Source organism: Barbus barbus (genome assembly GCF_936440315.1).
Source record: "Barbus barbus genome assembly, chromosome: 35".
NCBI classification, from domain to species: Eukaryota; Metazoa; Chordata; class Actinopteri; order Cypriniformes; family Cyprinidae; genus Barbus; species Barbus barbus.
Genome location: NC_136763.1, coordinates 9,870,951 through 9,888,839, shown reverse-complemented (window position 1 = coordinate 9,888,839; position 17,889 = coordinate 9,870,951). Strand labels below are relative to the sequence as shown.

The 17,889-nt window shown below is 36.4% G+C and overlaps 1 protein-coding gene across 2 annotated transcripts in view; it reads right to left on the bottom strand.

The window, feature by feature from the left end:
* Window positions 1-17,889, bottom strand: part of LOC306854714 (rho guanine nucleotide exchange factor 10-like protein) — a 143,636-nt gene that overhangs the window by 62,801 nt on the left and 62,946 nt on the right. For both annotated transcript variants that reach the window (XM_079392948.1, XM_079392949.1), the window contains one exon: window positions 13,186-13,286. In XM_079392948.1, coding sequence (XP_079249074.1) covers window positions 13,186-13,286 — 101 coding nt within the window. The remainder of the gene's footprint in view (window positions 1-13,185; window positions 13,287-17,889) is intronic.

Genomic DNA, 17,889 nt, shown 5'->3' with positions numbered 1-17,889 from the left:
GTAACATCTAGTGCTGGGCTGTATGGCCAAACATTTATATCACTGTATTTTTCAAACTTTTTCATGGTAAATGACAGTATTTTTTATTTATTTATTTTTTCATACATGACCGGGTGTTAACCACATTTTCTACTGACTGAGAGAGGAAATAGCCTACTGCAGTAGATTGACTTAGAATGCCATATTTTACTGTCATGATGAGTGAATATTGTAGAGAAAGTCCACATTAATAGTGACTAAACACAATCCATTAATACATGTTAACCAGGAGTCTTTTTTGTATAGGGTCCTTTTTTAAACAATATTAACACCCTAAAATGTTTTTCTTAATTTTTCTGGTAATAAGATGAAGGCATAAAACATTAATTAAATTTATCCTAATCAACTGAAAATTAAACTTTATTTTTGGGCAAACATAGTGCTGCAAAAATAGATGATTACTATTAGAATTAAAAAGTAGTAGTAGTAGTAGTAGTAGTAGTAGTAGCATTGTTGTTACATTGAGTCTTAAGATTGCTAAATAGTCATATATATTTCTGTCAGTTTCTTCACGTTACACCAAACCTTTATTTTGACGGGTTTCTTTGAAGAACTTGCAGCTGCTGTGTATGTGATTTCATAACATATCACTGATATATATGGGTAGTTTTCTCAAATAAAACGGTAAAATGCAAATTAAGTGACTCTCAGAGCAGCTGGAGATGATATTCGTGTGTTCATATCATCATATAGTGAGACTGCAGACAGGGGCGTCATGCACTCATTACTTTTGAGGGGGCACAAGTTGGGGGGGGGGGGTCATCATGTGACACACAGCAGCCACAATAGCGCTTATGTTCTTATGTTTTATTTTTTAATTTTTTATTCTAAACTTTCCCAAACGCATTAAATATATCATGAATTATCTCGATTCTCAACATTATGTTAGTTGATCTATAGTGGGCGATGATCAAAGTAATCTAATAATGTAATCTATTAACTATGCATAAAAACATGTCTGTTCACTTAAGTAACAGATATGGGCGTCATGCCATAACATAGTTTTAATACGACTGACTTTATATTTAATGTGAATTCAACATTGAAAGTTAAATAAAACATTTTAAGTTAGGCTAGGCTACTTATCATAACATTTCATTGTACAGAACGAGAGCAAAGAACATTTACATTATCAAAGAACATTTTCACTGACTGTCTAGAGTTCAAGCACACTCAAAAACTCCCATCAAAATCACTGAAGCTGTTTACACTGTGAAATTAATATCTTACAGATTCATATGCATTTGGACCAATCAGACACACGATTTTGCATTTGATGTAACAAATCAATCAGTCATTAAATTAACAAATAGTCCCAGACCCCTCACCCAATACACATACTGGGTCCCAATATGTCTGTGAATGACTCCAGGCCCCCGGTTCCATGGCAACCGATCTGATAACACTAGTTTTATTGCTCAAAGGAATGCGGGCAGAGCAACATTTCCCCTTAGGAAAGACACATTATGCCATAAAAATGGACTCTTCTCTAATTAATTCATAGAAAAAACCTTTCTTTGAATCAACACACATATCTTCAGGTCATTGTGTATATTATTACTGTTCTTGTATATGTTTTTGTGTATTGTATACTGTTTTATGAATGCTTATGATAGAACACTAGTTAATATTACCTCACTTATACCATGTTTGGTCTCTATCAGTTCGTCTTCGGATGATCTAATTGAGAGTGTATATGTCGATACCTATGCAACATATAAGTGTTCTAAGAATCTTTAATAGTTTGTATATCAACTTCCAATCCAGTTCATATGCAAATTACCATACATGGAGACAAAGAGTCGTAAACTTTCCCTCCAAAAGTTAAAGTCACCATAGGCTATTTGACTCCCCAGAGGTGTGACCTCTATAGCAGATAAAGCTCTCACATCAGTGACGCCCCTCCAGTCTGCGGATCTTTTAGATTCTGAGAAGATGAGGATGTGAGCTAGGACTCTTCTGGACCCTTAAGTTTTGCGCCAGGCATTGCGGCCTTGACTTTCCATTCAACCAAAGCTCCTCAAGCCTCAGCAGATCTCTTTCTTAGCTCTTTTTCACTTTCTACCTGGGAAGAACATTTCTACCTTTGAACATCTTTGGAATTCATCACTCTTCAACCCGGAAGAACGTGATCAGGAGTCCAAAACCTTGAAACCATTAAGACTTTCATCTGAGACTGCATTCCGGACACTCGTCACAACCAAGACAATGCAAGTATAACATTTAACTAAACGAAACAGAGGTTTAGTATAAGTTATAGACCCTGTTATATACGGCGCTGATGGTTTTATTCAGGTGGTTAACTGACTCTTTTCATAACTTTATTCTCTGGTTTCCTGATGGTTTCATCCATCAACTCTCATTTGCCCCTTTCCCTATACATGAGTGATTGTATGTTTGTTTGTTTGTTTGTTAGACTAGTTTGCGTTAATGTTTAGTTGATAAAACTCTTGTGCACAAATTACATAAGTTTCTGATTCTGCCTTGCAAATTCATGTCCCTTTAAGATTTTTGATCCTTACTACATGCTCTAATGTATTAATACTTAGGAAAGTATTTTTTGTGGCCAAGAAAATATCCTTTCTTAGAGTTACACTGAATGTTCGCTGGAAGAACAGATTAGCTGATGGCAATTTATTCCTGCTACAGTTATTACTGTCAGCTGATATAAATAATTGTAATTAATCATAATTAATTGTAATTATTTATATACAATTCCCTTTTGAGCTAAAATTTGCTACACATACACACGTGCACTTTGTTGTTTCTAACGAGACAATTCACCAGAAAGAGGTATTCAGTCAGCGAGCTAGAGAAGAAAAAATCTGCATTTTAGCGATAACTCATCTGAACACCTCTGATTGGCCATTGCATTCATAAGCTCAACAGCATCGTGTGTGATTGGTCAAAATGCAGCGCTGTACAAGCGCGTCTATCTCTGGCACAGCGCCAGCCAGCGAACACAGATTTGAATTTAGCAGCTGATGATGACATGATACGCTGAACAATTTAATCATGCTGGTGTGGTTGTATCAAATATAGAAAATATTATTCGGCTATTTTTTGTCTTTTGAAAGCCGCATTTAAAATCCACTTGGCTCAAAAATCTCATGGCATCACTTTGTATAGGCATGATGCCTCTGACTGCAGAGGCTGAAATCACCACGAGCGTTGTTCGCGCTTTAGTAGGCCTAAGTGAAGTAAACAAAATGATAAGCACTGAATGAATGACAGGCTTTCTGTTGTAGCATCGCACAAGGTAAATAAGAGGGTGACATCTAATGGAGAAGACTAATGATTAGATTCACATTAATCAGATTTTAAATATTTGCTGAAATAAATACCAGAAAAGATCAATTCACGGCTTATGAGAATCGATATCGTATCGACGTCATTTAAAAAACCGATTAAACGAAAAATATATTTTTTTGCTAATTAATAATATAATACAATTTCATACGAATATCTCACATTTCTGCCACAATACCATGGTGCAGTTAGTGTTACTACAGTAAATCCATGGTAAATTATGGCAATTTGTAGACTGAAAAGCCTTTTGACTGTGTTGTTGCCAGTCAATTTGTGTTTTTTGCTGAATTCAAGTGCTTCATATTGGATCTCGTGACTGAGACTCATCAGCGGGTAAACACATCTGCTCTAGTAAGCTTGTACTGCACTACCATTTAAACTTTGAGCCGAGCAGATAAATGATACGTGCGGCGCGGTTTAAATGAGTCACACTGTTTAGTTCCACTTTTGGCGCATAAACAATTTATCATACATTTATTGACCTCTTGTTATTGTTCGTAATTTCAAGCAAAATTCAATCACGATTATTATCGTTATCATTTTATCGCCCAGCCCTATCATCTTTTTATATTCTGCATGGACAAAAATAATTTTTATTTTCTGCAGTAATTTATATTTTCACAAATGCATACCTCAGTGCATACCCAAAACATTCCTTCAGTAAATAGTTTTGAATGGCATCCCTTTGTACTTTGCCGCACAACTTAAAAATATATTGTGTTATAGTTAAGGTTCACATGACCACCTAACTGCAGCACCCAAACTATTAGTGCTCTTGTATTGCTTTTTCCTTAAACATCCAAATTGCTCTTCAGTACAATCTGAATGCATAATTGAAACCATTCATCAGAACAGGCCAGAAAACCGCCACACAGTGAGCGTGTGAATAGCTGAACCGCAGCCTTGCTGGGTACTATACACAGATGCTTCCATCAGGGGTTTGCAGCCTTGACACTTTGAGAAAGGTGCACAAGCCGTGAAAGCACAAGCAGGCACATCTATTTAGGACAAAATGTGCATACACCATTTTTAATTAACAGCTATGTACTCCAATATAATACACTGAACTTCATCTAACTTGTTTGTCATTTACAACAGTAGCTAATAACCACTCGTGGACCAAACAGTTTTTCCAGAAGGAGCTTAGCAAAAATACAGAAGCATCACATAATAGGGATTTAATTTTAATTATGCTTCGGCATCATCGACTGAAAGCGGTGGGCTTTAAATCTACTGTGATGATTAATTACAATGAAAACTAATCTATAAAGTACTTTGACAAAAGCAACAAAGATATCTGAATCAAAAGAGTACACAGGATGTCTGCCTGACACTTCAGGGATCAGTGTTGAGCTGCACAATTGTTTATTGAATTCCTATTAATATTTATAAATCATAAAAAATACACTCTTATTTTTCATTTTGTGAATGTATAACAGTATAACTTAGTCAATACCATTACTCATTCACATTAGAAGGTATAGTGTCCTGTATGCGCTATATGATTTCTAAATATTAATGTGAATTACATATAAAGCATGTTTGTTAGTGTATAACTCCATGGCTTAGCTGCTAATGATAGAATAGAATAGAATAGAATAGAATAGAATAGAATAGAATAGAATAGAATAGAATAGAATAGAATAGAATCAAACGTGTACTACACAAAGAGACAAAAAGTCACAATCTTTAGTCAGTCATTTGGAAGCATAAGGCTCAGTGCAGTATATAGTTACTTCAAAAGATCCTTTGTGTGTAGTAACAGCATTAGAAAAGGCTGGCTTTCATCATTTTCTTTCACTTTAGCATTAGCATTTTCCATATGGTGTTTTCTTAGGAAGCATCGATGGGTTTTAAAAAGTGCTTTGATGAAGGAAAGCTCACTATCTCGGTCACAGGGAAATGTTGGAGAAAAAAGGGGGAAATCACAGTTGCTATGACATCCATAAATGTTATTCCTGCTTGCTAGGTTACTAAGCTGTACAGTGAATAAACAAACAGGTTAAGGCCACTAGCGCTTCACAGAATTGTTCTAAAAGTTCTCATTTCTCTCATTACATGGCCGTGCCAGACAGACTGCAGCAGCGATCACTGATCGGGAGCGAGAGGAGATGGAGTGTGTGTCACTCAGGTGGAGTGGGGTGAACGACCACTGCCTTTCCTTCAAACTGACAAACAGTGTTTATCATCAACCTGATCCATCTCAACAACAGGTTTACAAATGGTCCCCCACTCTTCTTCCCTGTGATTAATGTACAATGTTTTACTATAAGTCACATCCTTGTGTTCTTTGTTTACCACAAAGAACATTGAGTAGATGAAAACAAATAGAATTTGCCTTAGAATTTGAGATATCTGTATCTTTCCTGCCATCTTGCAACCCTCCAGCTTTTAATTTCCAAGCTTTCTATCAGCTCTGACCAATCTACCTTCCTTTACATGTGTGCATATATATTAATGCATGTGTGCCAGGGGTGTTTCCTCCAAGGAGGCCAGGGAAGGCAGTGCCTCCTCAAAATATAGGATGAAAAAAAAATATGTAGTACAAAAATAAAACAATGGCAATATTACAAAATACAATATAAAAAAAGTGTATAAATCACTTGTTTTTTCCTAAATAAACATTGTCCTACAGTCACACCAGCAGGTAAAGCTACAGCAGGAGTCTCTCGTCTCCACCTGAGACAGGCTCGTGAGCCCAATGCCGTTTCAGTTTTGCTTGTATGCTGTGCACAATTAATGCCACTATAGCCTATTTTGCGTTTAATTTTATAGTTTAATATATAAATTTATAACTACTTATTTTTCATTCTTCTGTTCTAAATAATGCTAAATTTAAAATATTTGTTGTAGAGTGAGGGGGACTAAATGGGCTATAATTAGGCTATAACTATATATAATGTCACATTGTATTATTAGCCGTTTCAACACATATGTTTTACCAAATAAAAAGAACAGCACTTTTAAAGTTCACCGCACTCATTGATGTGAGCATACGTATGGGGACAGTTGAACATGAGGCAGATATAAAAGATTAAAAGCTATTATATAGTTGCAGATCCCTTGACCACAATCACAGTAGTGAGTCTGTGACCCATAGACATCACCAGACTCTTAGCCTCATCCTTTGAAATACTTTTTCCAGCCTTTAATGCGGTCAATTCCAATTGTTGCTTGTTTTGGGGAGTTTCTGCCTTTGAAATTCATGTTCAATCGGATTTAAATCTGGAGATTGACTTGGGCAATCTAAGACTTTCCATTTCTTTGCCCTTATAAATTCCTTGACTGAACTGGCAGGGTGTTTTGGGTCATCGTCCAGATGCAATATGAAGCACTTCACAATGAATCTGGTGGCATTTTCTTGAATATTGGTAGGCAAGATGTTTTTTTACCCTTCCAAATTCATTCTGCTACTGTCATCATACATTAAGCAATTTTGTCTTTACTGATCCAATACTGTTGGAGGGCACTGTACATATAAATTACATAAATTAATGTAGCCTATTGTTTGCAATTACAAGGTTAATGGGTATTTTTGGAGTAAAATCAATTTATCTTTAATAAGATTGCTTCCTCTATTTGGCCGGGTTTATTTTCTCTGTGTCGTAAACTATAGAGTGAGGCTTCTAAACCGGAGTGCTTTTAGGGGCATGATATTCAAAATGACGATCATTTTCTGCCGCCACATTTATCAATATGCGATCATTCGTGCAATGAGATTGGCGGCATACGAATGTTTCATGAATCCTGCGTGAACTCTGTCGTAAGTTGATTTATGCACACGGATCTGGGTTCGTTTCTACGTTAGATTGATAAATGAGGCCCATTGGGTTTTAACAGACCCCCTAAAGCAGTGGTCGGCAACAGGCGACCCGCAGCCAGATTATTTTGATAGCGGCTGTTTCTGAAATGGATCTGTCATGAAAGCAACAGTTACTCACAATCAGAGTATGTGAGTGGAGCGGTGTGATTTTGAATGGAACGAGAAGCGGATTTTTTAAAAGTCAGAGCGGCATGGTTTTCACTTGCTCCAAGAGCACTCCACCACCGCTCCATCACGAGTAGGCCTACAATTCTTGCCAACAGCCCATAATATCACTGCATATTTAGCAAGAATTCACATGTTAAACATTTAGCTAGCTTGATAGAGAAGGATCACTCAAATCAGAAAGAATGTGAAGGCTATGATGATGACGGCAATGGACATGAGCGGAAGGTTATATAGTTCTCAAGGAATTTTTTTGTTCCTTTTAGATAGGCTACTTTTTAAACAAGCACAACAACACTTATTCACATGCAATAGCTCTCTCAATAATGCATTCAAACAAATGTAATCTTACATTGCTACTTCATTTGTGTCCAATTTCGAATGAGCAGGAATCTATAAGAAATGCATCGATCCGTAGGTAAAATAACTGACGAAAACTTACTTATTTTCATCACAAACAAAATTAGCACCACAATTATACTTTTTAATGCTGATGACCATGTTATTAGCTTGTCATAGTGAGTGGGAAAAAAGTTTGCACACTGTTCGCCACTTTGAAATGCTACTGTTATTTTATTTTTTTAATATACCTTATGAACTGTGATATTTCAAACATACTGAAATACTTTAGACGTGGAGCGGTGTTACTGATATCAGTGAGCAAGGAGCAGAGCAGGAGCGGAGTGATTCTTAAATGCTCGGAGCGCGGAAGGGAAATTTTTGATGCTCCACTCCGCTCACATACTCTGCCTGACACCGCCACACAAATGTGTCTTATTGTTAATGACTGTCCTCCTACAGGATTTATCACAGAGTAACAGCTCACTACCAGTTACAAAAGACAATGTAACAGTATGTCACAGGAAATTCTAGTTGCATTTTTCATAATTACTTTCTTAAATTATCCTTTCACTATGTTCTGGCCCGACATCTAGTGACGAAAATGCCGATGCCAAACTTACTTGCCGACCCCTGCCCTAAAGAAACGGTTCCCAACCTAGAGCCAGGCTCACACTGTGCGATTTTTAATAATCTTTTGCGATTGTTGCTTGTCACACTGTACATGATCCCCATGTCAGACTGTAGGATCTCAGTTGTCTTAATGCCAGACTGTACGACAGTCAAGACGCGACAAAAACGGACGTACTTTTTTTTTTTTTACAAAAACGGACGTACTCAAGAAGACTTGTCCAGAGTTTTACGTCATCAATACGTGACCCGCGTTCTCTCGCTATAATGGTAGCTAGCAAACAACAGCAACGTGTAGCGTTAGTTTTATTAATTACATGCCTTGATGTAAAAAAAAAAAAAAACGAAAAAGACGATGTGTGTGGAGCAAGTCATGGCTGGGCAAAAGAGGACTTCCGGTAACTTGAGGTAATTTTGTTATTCGAGTTTAAACATCCTGCCCCTTAATAAATAAACTTTAAGTAAACTTTACTTTGTACATATATTGTTTTTACAAATAATGAATGGTTTGAAGTTGTCGCGCTAATTGCGTCATCAAGTTCAGTGCTCCTATTGGTTCTTGGTTTGACGGTCGTCGTAGGAGATGTCACACTGCAGGAAAGTGTCTGAAATATTCTGACACTGCCAGAATTTAATCGGAGGAAAAAATTTATCGCAACGGCCATTAATCGAAATGAAATGAAAGTAAACAGTTGAGAGAAAAATGGACACGTGTCTGTAGATGCATGCAGGCCTTAAAGAGACAGGACACTAAACGTGCTGTCGACTGTCATTAAAGGGATAGTTCACCCTAAAATTTAATTTCTGTCTGTATTTACTCACTCACATGTTGTCCCAAACCTGTATTCATTTATTTCTTGTGCTGAACAAAAAAGAAGATATTTTGAAGAATGAGGGTAATCAAACAGTTGCTGGTCCACATTGAATTTGATAGTAGGAAAAAATCATATGGAAGTCAATGGGGACCAGCAACTGTTTGGTTTTCCATGTTCTTCAATACAGCATGTATGTTCAGCAGAAGAAAGACACTCAATCAGGTTTAAAACAACTTCTGAGTAAATAATAGTATAAAAATAAAACATTATGACAGAATTGACAGACAGATGACAGAATTTTTATTTTTGGGGGAACTATTCCTTTAACGTTAATAAAACAACAAAATGCAAAGAGAAAAATCCCTCACTATTCTTGACTGAAAAACTTGAATACAGTTGCTTTAGGAATCAGCCTATATAGTTTTTTATTTATATATTTGTTCATTAAATTTCTTGAATGCTCCTGCTAAATACACCTATTGTACCTGGAAATAAAACACTGTTTTATTTGTATATTATGTGTATTTGTAATGTGTATCTTTGTTCTTAATTTTTAATTAGATAGATAAATTAATGACAAAGATGTTTATCTTCGCCTGTCTCCCGTTATTGATCAAATCAACTAAAAAATCAGACCAAACTTTTTTTATGCACAGTTGTAAATTCTAACCGGTTGATGAAAATTACCTAATGTTCTAAAAATCTGATAAAATAATATAATCACCTACAAGCATTCATCATTTTGACTCATCTCTTTTCTTATAAATGGTTTTAAGGATGAATCATACATGTTAGTGGTTAACATGTTGTGTTGTAGTCATATATATTTATTTATGTATTGTTTAGTTTTTTTTTGGTGGGGGTGGGGTGTGCAGCATTTGAATGCAATCAAGATGTTTGATCAGGTTTTAGGCATCGTAACTTTCCCTCCTCCTCTTGTTGTAACAGAATTACAGATGCAAGTCTAACGTCCACCTCGGGTTCAAAGGGCGTTATCACCTCTGCTATCTTCTCCAACGCTAGCAGGGACAGTCGTCAACTTTCTCTTTGAGCTTCAAAGAGATTCCGGAGAGGGGGGGGGGGGGGGGGGGGGTTCAAGATTCAAGAACTCAAAGAGCTAAGATCTAAGACTTTTTCTATGTACACAAAAGGCCTATTTATCTCAAATATTGTTCATAAAGTTCAGAAGAACCAGACGAAAGCCTCCAGCTCACTCCTACTGAAATCATCAAGAACCTCGGTTTTCTACCGCATCTGGACTCTTGTTCAGCAACAAAGCCAATGCAAGTAACCGTTTCCAAATAGTTAGATGTGTGTCTAAGTTTGGGCCCATTTGTTAAGGTGATTTTTGATTCTCTGATGATTCTCACTAGGTGCGGTTAATTGATGCCAAACACTGCCATTCCTTGTTCTTCTCTCTCTCTCTTTCCTTACTTTCCTTCATTCCGTATATATATGTTTTGCTTAGTCTAGTTGAATGTTAGATGTAGTTTAATTTATTAAATTCATTATAATCACAATTGATTGCCTCTGTGTGCTGCTCACAATTCGGAGTCACTAGTAGGCCTACTGTATGAAGTAGGAAAGTTATTCTTTCTTGGCCAGAAAATAATCTTTCCTAGAATTGATAAATGATTATACTGTCGGTGGATGAACAGAGTAAATCATTGTAATATTGATTCTGCTACAGTTAATTCTAAGAGCTGATCTAAATATTCATAATTAATTATAACCAGTTATTATTAATTATAAATATTTCCCTTTTGAGCTAATTTGCTACAGGTTTTAAGAGCAATTAAGAATGAATGGGAGAAAGTCACGTGAGAGGAGGCAATGCCTCTATTGCGATATGATTGGATATGACTGGTTATGTTTGGCTGTGATTGGTTCATGCGATAAATCCCGCCTCGTGTTCATGCACATTGGCGAATCAGTCTGAATAAACAAAATGGTGATAATGGGAAGACTCATTTTAAAAAGTAAGTAAACAACTCACACACTTACAGATAACCTATGTTTGCATTAATGTACTTACAATATAAATATGCTACAAGCCCAGTACTGAGGAATCTATTTTGAAACTAGTTTACCAAGCTACAAACTAGTCACAATTTAGTAGTTAGCTAGACTACAAGCAGAAAAAAAGGAAAATGTACTGCACTGAATCTACATACCAGTGTATATTATTTCTATAGATTCGAATGTCTTTAGATAGACAGACAGACAGACAGATAATATATTATGTACACCTTTTTTTCCAAACGTATGTAAAGAATAAGAAATTAAAAATGCAGCAATGCACATCAGCATTTATTAGCATTTACTAAATTGTTCTGCTTAAAAAAAAAACAACAAAAAAAAACACCTAAATTGCCACATAGGAACATAAATCTATGGATCAATTTTGAATCAGTTTGTTTACATAAATTGTCATATTAGTACCGATTCACTACAACTGGCCGTTTCTGATAGGAACCCTTGAAGCCTGCTTGTCAAAAATATTAATTAAATTTGCACCATGTGAACATGCAACAAGGGAGCATTTGGAAAAAGAATTGGGTCTTTTCTTTGTACCACATGTTGTTGTGGTGGCAATCTAAACCACATCTTCATAATTAATGGAACCCTCAGGACACACTCATCCACAGTCATGCTAAAGCTCTAGATCTCACGCCCCATGAGTTCCCAGCATGTTGCCACAATATCACAAACACTGTTTTCTGACAGCCTGTTTTATGCAGATACAAGCATATGTTACCCATCGTGGAAACCTGTTAATGGCCCTCATAAGTGACAAAATAGCTTCTGTGCATGTTATATCAAACAAAAGTTACACCTCAAAGCAGTGCGTATATCAGAAAACAGGTGGGGTGGAGGACCGCAGGATCTGTAAATAAGGTTCAATACAGTACCTGTCAAAGTGGACTTAAGGGATGGAGGATTATAGGGATTGATAACACAAGGAAGTGGCTTGTGTTGTAATGCACTTCCAGACGGGAGGTGAAGAGTCTCAAATGACACCAATTAAAGGTTTTTTTCTGCCCATATCAGAACCACATGTCCTCAAAAGATATAAGAGAGCTTGGCAACAACATGCCCCCCATGAAATTGTACCAGCATATCTGTTATTGTAATTTAATTTGTCTAAATGAATAAGCAATGTGTGGGCGTAACGAAATTAGGGTGTAGCTGATATCTTCAGCAGGTTGAATAATGACATCCTGTCTGGACAAAACGCTTGAAATATTTTGACGTACAGAAATAATGTGTTTTTCAGAATCACATGCCAAATAGAAATGTTATGACTCCACAAAGTGAAGTGTGAAGTTACACTGAGAGTTGCAAATTTAAGCTTATTCTGGTCAACAAATTTGGCTGAAACAGAACAAAATTCTGACAGCTAAACAAGGGCGAGCCAAGAAAAAGCAGGAAAGCAAATGGGGAAATGCAATGAAAGCTTCTTGCAAAAACAAAAAAAAAAACAGGCGGAGAGTGAGAATGGTTCTCATGAATGTTTGATATTCTCTTGTTGCTATCTAGCTGTTTTTTTGTTTTGTTTTTTGTGAAAGATATTGCCACTTAAGCTGCCAACATCCACTTAGTGTCAACTGAGATTGCTATTTGCCTATTGTCATAAAAGTATTTTCAACAACAGCTCACAAATAATCCTATAGGCAGCATATGTAAGACTATTATTGTTGGTGTGAAAACAAAATAATTTGCAAAAAAAACCCAAAAAAATAAAAAACAAGGCAAAGCTTGGAAAATTGTACTTTGCACTTCAGGATTACAAATCTGATATAAGAGGTAAAACCAGGTTCCAATACTCTTACAGCTAAATATTCTAAAATAATCTTTCAAAATGTTTTCAATAATAATGATACTACTACTAATAATAATAGTAATAACAATAAGAACAACAACAACACACATTTTTCTTATTTTTATTATTCTATTTATATATTTACTTATATTACTATTTTTTAGATCTTAACAATCATAGTCAATGTTTTTGATCAACAGACCTCTAGTCGTGAGTTAGCGGAGGATACAATTTTAACTTACTCAGTGCTATTTTTGCTAAGTGTAACCGGTTGACCCAGGAGATCTTGCTGACGGGGCTTGGTGTGTTGAAGACCACCGTGAAGCTCACAGGACGACCAGACCTACAGAACATGAGAAACACATTGGACAGGTGGTGAGGCATACTGATCTAACCAACACGGGTGTGTTGCCATGGCCCTCTGAGTTAGATAATCTTGTACAATTTTCATAAAAAAAAAAAAAACACCACAACATGGTGGTCCCTTAATTATCAGTATTAATAATAAAGTGAAATAGTTTTGCTGCAGTGTACCAAGAAGCCCTGGAGAGAGCAGCTGCCACTCTCCCCAATACAGCTTGATCTCAAGCTGAGTCTGGATCTGTGTGCTGAGTCTTATTTTTCATGAAGTCTGTGCTTATAGGAGGGGAAAGCAGACAGCAGAGATACATAACATATTTCTCCCTTAATTTAATCAAAGAGACATATGAAGGTCAAGGAGACTGTAAGCTCTATGGATGTGGTGATGTGAGGTTATGTGGAGAAGGAGGGAGAGGGTCAGGCCACAAGATGGGGTGAGCATGCTGAGTTAATCTGCATTCTAAGCCAAGATGTTTAGCCAGGTTAATGGACCAGAACTTTTCGGCAATGCCTTCTACAGGGGGGAATGAGCGAGCATGACTTAGCACCGTCTGCTTCTGGAAGGTATCAGGTTTTTAATATTAGTTATTGAACGAGATTGGCCACAAGAAACCCACCCGGATTTCACTTTGATGAATGATTTTAAAATTGAAAATGGGATTCAGTTTCTGGATTCAATCATTATAAACTCTATTATCTAAACCTCCTCGACCTATCCAGAGTAGGCGAGTTTGTTTTTATGAAGTTCATATGTGCTCATAAGATCATAACTACACACCCTTTGCAGAATCAGTTAAACTATCTATCTATCTATCTATCTATCTATCTATCTATCTATCTATCTATCTATCTATCTATCTATCTATCTATCTATCTATCTATCTATCTATCTATCTATCTATCTATCTATCTATCTATCTATCTATCTATCTGTCTATCTACCTATCTATACACACATACTAGTACTGCCCTGCCCCAAGTCTTTGCTATCACGTTTTATCAATTTAACACATCCTTGCTGAATAAAAGTATTAATTTCTTTCAAAAAAGAAAAATATTAAGCAGCACAAATGTTTCCAGCACTGGTAATAAAACAGCATATTAGAATTATTTCAGAAGGATCATCTCACACAGAATACTGGAGTAATGATGCTGAAAATTCAGCTTAGTCACAGGAATAAATTAGATTTTAATTATATTAAAACAGAAAACTGATGTTATTTAACATCATCATAATATTTCACAATATTACATTTTTTCTGTATTTTTTATCAAATAAACACGGCATTGATGAAAATAAGAAACATTAAAAATCTTACTTCTCCCAAAACTTTGAACAGCAGTGTATGTACAGTATATGTTTAACATGTATAAATGTGTGTGTTTACACACACACACACACACACACACGTCTATACCATATCTATACACATATTGTGCAATGTAAAGTTTTTATGGATGTCAAGTAAATGTTTGTTCATGGAACCAGATGTCAACAAAAGCATCTACGATTAAAAAAAAAAAAAAGCTTTTTGAATTTAATTTGGGTATACATTAAGTATTTAAACAAACTTTATAAGGGAAGTACTAAATTCAAAAGCAGATTCGATTTTTATGATTCCTATTATTTCATTTGAAAAAGAAAGTGTGCAGTTTCTGCAAGAAATACACAAACTTACAAGCCGAACAGCAGTTTTGCACTCTTCTTAATAAAGCTGTCTTCAATGAGACAGGAACCCATTCTACACCTGTAAAAATGCTTCAACTTCATTTCTAACACTGTGCCTGCTAAAGAGAGTATCTCAGCAAATGCTCAGGGACACGGAAAGCAATTCACATTCAAACATCATTAGAAGGTAATTGACTGGAGAATACGATGACGCCTGCCTTGGCTACTGTCACAGCAGCCTCTGCCTGCTCGGCATTCATTTCCAGCCCAGGGGAGACAGCACTAGTTGGAGAGAGCGAGAGAAAGAAAAGAGGTAGGAAGAAAAGTGTGAAGTGCGAAGACACAGATATAGAAGAATGAACTAAAACCTTCGAAGATGCTTCGAGATAAAGAAAGCGAATTCCGACTGAAATTCAGGTGATGCTTGGCTTCTTCCCAGAATGGCAAATGCAAACAACAACTCACAGATTTCCTTCACTCAGCACAATGGTTTCACGGGGGAAAATAGGAAAAAAAGAGGTGGGATAGGGGGAGGGCTGGTTGTTCGGAGCGGAGTAAGTGCGCTCCATGCTTAATTTGATTCTTGGGATAAAGCTGGGCACCCACATCGGTCTAAACACGATAAACAGAATGGCCCTGGGTTCCTCCCGCTGGCTGATTGAAAATCTGGGTGGTTGCGAGAGGGTGTGTGAGTTTGTGTGTCTCTGTGCGGCCTGAATGAAGAAACCACAGAGGAGGCAGACTCCCAGGCAGAAAGGGCAGAACGGAGAGCAGAGAACAGACTGATTTATGGCTGCAGGTCAGTGCTGTGGCATGTGTGTGACACTAATGCAGAATGACAGGACAGATGGTGGAATGGAAGCAAGACACTCAGCTCTTCTCTGTGCCGATTGGAGGAGACTGTAAATCACACAAGAAGTGGCTTTGGAGAAAGCACTCCATGCCTATAAACTCTATAAACCCCATGCCTATTAGTCCAAGATCAATTGACCTGTCAAATTTATACTTAACCCTGGGTTAACATCTTTTTAAAACCAAGTTAAGGCCTCTTTTAAACTCTGGGTTAAGTAAAGTCTCACAAATGTGTTAGCGATGCTTTGAAGTAATTTATTCACAGACAACCGATCTTGAACTCTTACCTTATTAAATATTCATATGATTTCACGCCACATTTAATTTCAGGGTGTAAAGTGAAAGCAAATGCATTAACTTGAGAGATTATTATTTTTGTGTTTTTCCAGTGTGTTTCAGAAGAATCCAGAATTTGTGTGGCCAATCTGTATTTGTCCAATCAATCTCACTAACCTCATAAATATGCAAATTCCTGAAAGTCTTGATTCCCAGGGAATGTATCAAGTGGTATAACCTTCAATGCAGTGCAAGTCAATTTGAACAAAAGTGTCATTTAAAATGCAAAAAAAAAAAAAGAACATTAGGACAGTGTTCGCAAATTTGCAGTGTGAAATTTTAAAACCTGGCAATCCAGGATTATTTACTACCCAGGATGGAAAATGAATAATCTTGGATTAACAATTTCAATTGTGAAAAGCCAAGAGACACCACATAAAATGTATTTTGTGTGTCTAAAAAGCTGATTTAAATACAGTGCACGAATAGATCTCAGTAGACCCAGAAGGAAAACAACATTCTAGTATGAAGGCTTGCCTCTGTTTCAGCCATCTGTCTGTATACTACATTAATATTTCTTTCTCAATCAACCCGCCGTGTTTTTGTTAATGTGTAACAGGCAGGACGTATAGGCGCATACACGGATTTGCAGCAAGTTAACGGGTGACGTTAATTATCCTTCTTCTTGAATGTGCATCAGCCAAAGAACAGTGGATGTATGCTGGGAACTGCCTCTCTCCCCGGATCTGTATGCTTGTGTTTGTTAAGGAGAAGGATAGGTAAAGAGAGTGAGGATTAGTGTATTTGCACCAAGGAGAGAAAGAGAAGGTTTTAAATTAGTTTTTTTCTTCTTCTTTGTACTCAAAGATTTTATTTTCTTCTCTGCCTCCCTACGATCATGTTCTTCTTTTTTTCTTAACAGAATTTGTTTGGCCTTGCTGCCACCTTTTATTTATAGACCAGTGGAGAGGGGAAAGGAAATGATGGGGAAAGAGGGCAAAACCAAATCAGGAAATGTTGTGAGCCGGATTCAAATAACATCAGCCAAATGACCACTATAGCTCTGACAGCTATGCTAGGTTCTATTCTGTTCTGTTCAGTTCTATTCTGTTTCTTTCCATTGTGGTTCATTAACGGATTCCATGAATGATATTTTAGAACTTCTGAGGAACAAATGTTTGGAAAGAAGAAATGCAATTCTTACAGTATTTAGTGCCCTCAGAAGTCTGCTGCCAAATGTAGAGATCATTAGATACACTGTATGTTTTTGATTTACTATAACGAATTTGTTCAGGAATCAAAGTACACTGGCCATGCTCATAAAAGCTATTTGAAATTCAAACAACATTGTCTATTCTTAATGCACTAAGAATAAAAATTCTGATTTCTATTCTTAATGCACTAAGAATAAAAATTCTGATTTCAAGGACCAGACAAAGCAGTCGTGCAATATGTTCTTGATTCACTAAAAAGAGTTAGCTAATAAGAGCTATTTAGAATTCAGACATATATTCAGAATACATTTTATATTTTTGAGTCACTAAAAGCACAGTATGACCATAAATGGCATTACTTCGGAAATCAGACTACACTGATTCTGCTGTATGTTTTTGAATCAAAAAAAGAGCTGGTTCATAAGATTCACTTGTTTGGGAATCAAATTGCACTGGTTGTGCTGTATATTTCTAAGTTACTAAAATAATTAGCTCATAAAATAATATTAATTTGGAATTAATGTATGGGAATCAGTCCACATTTTACACTAGAAATTCATAAAACTGTTTATAGA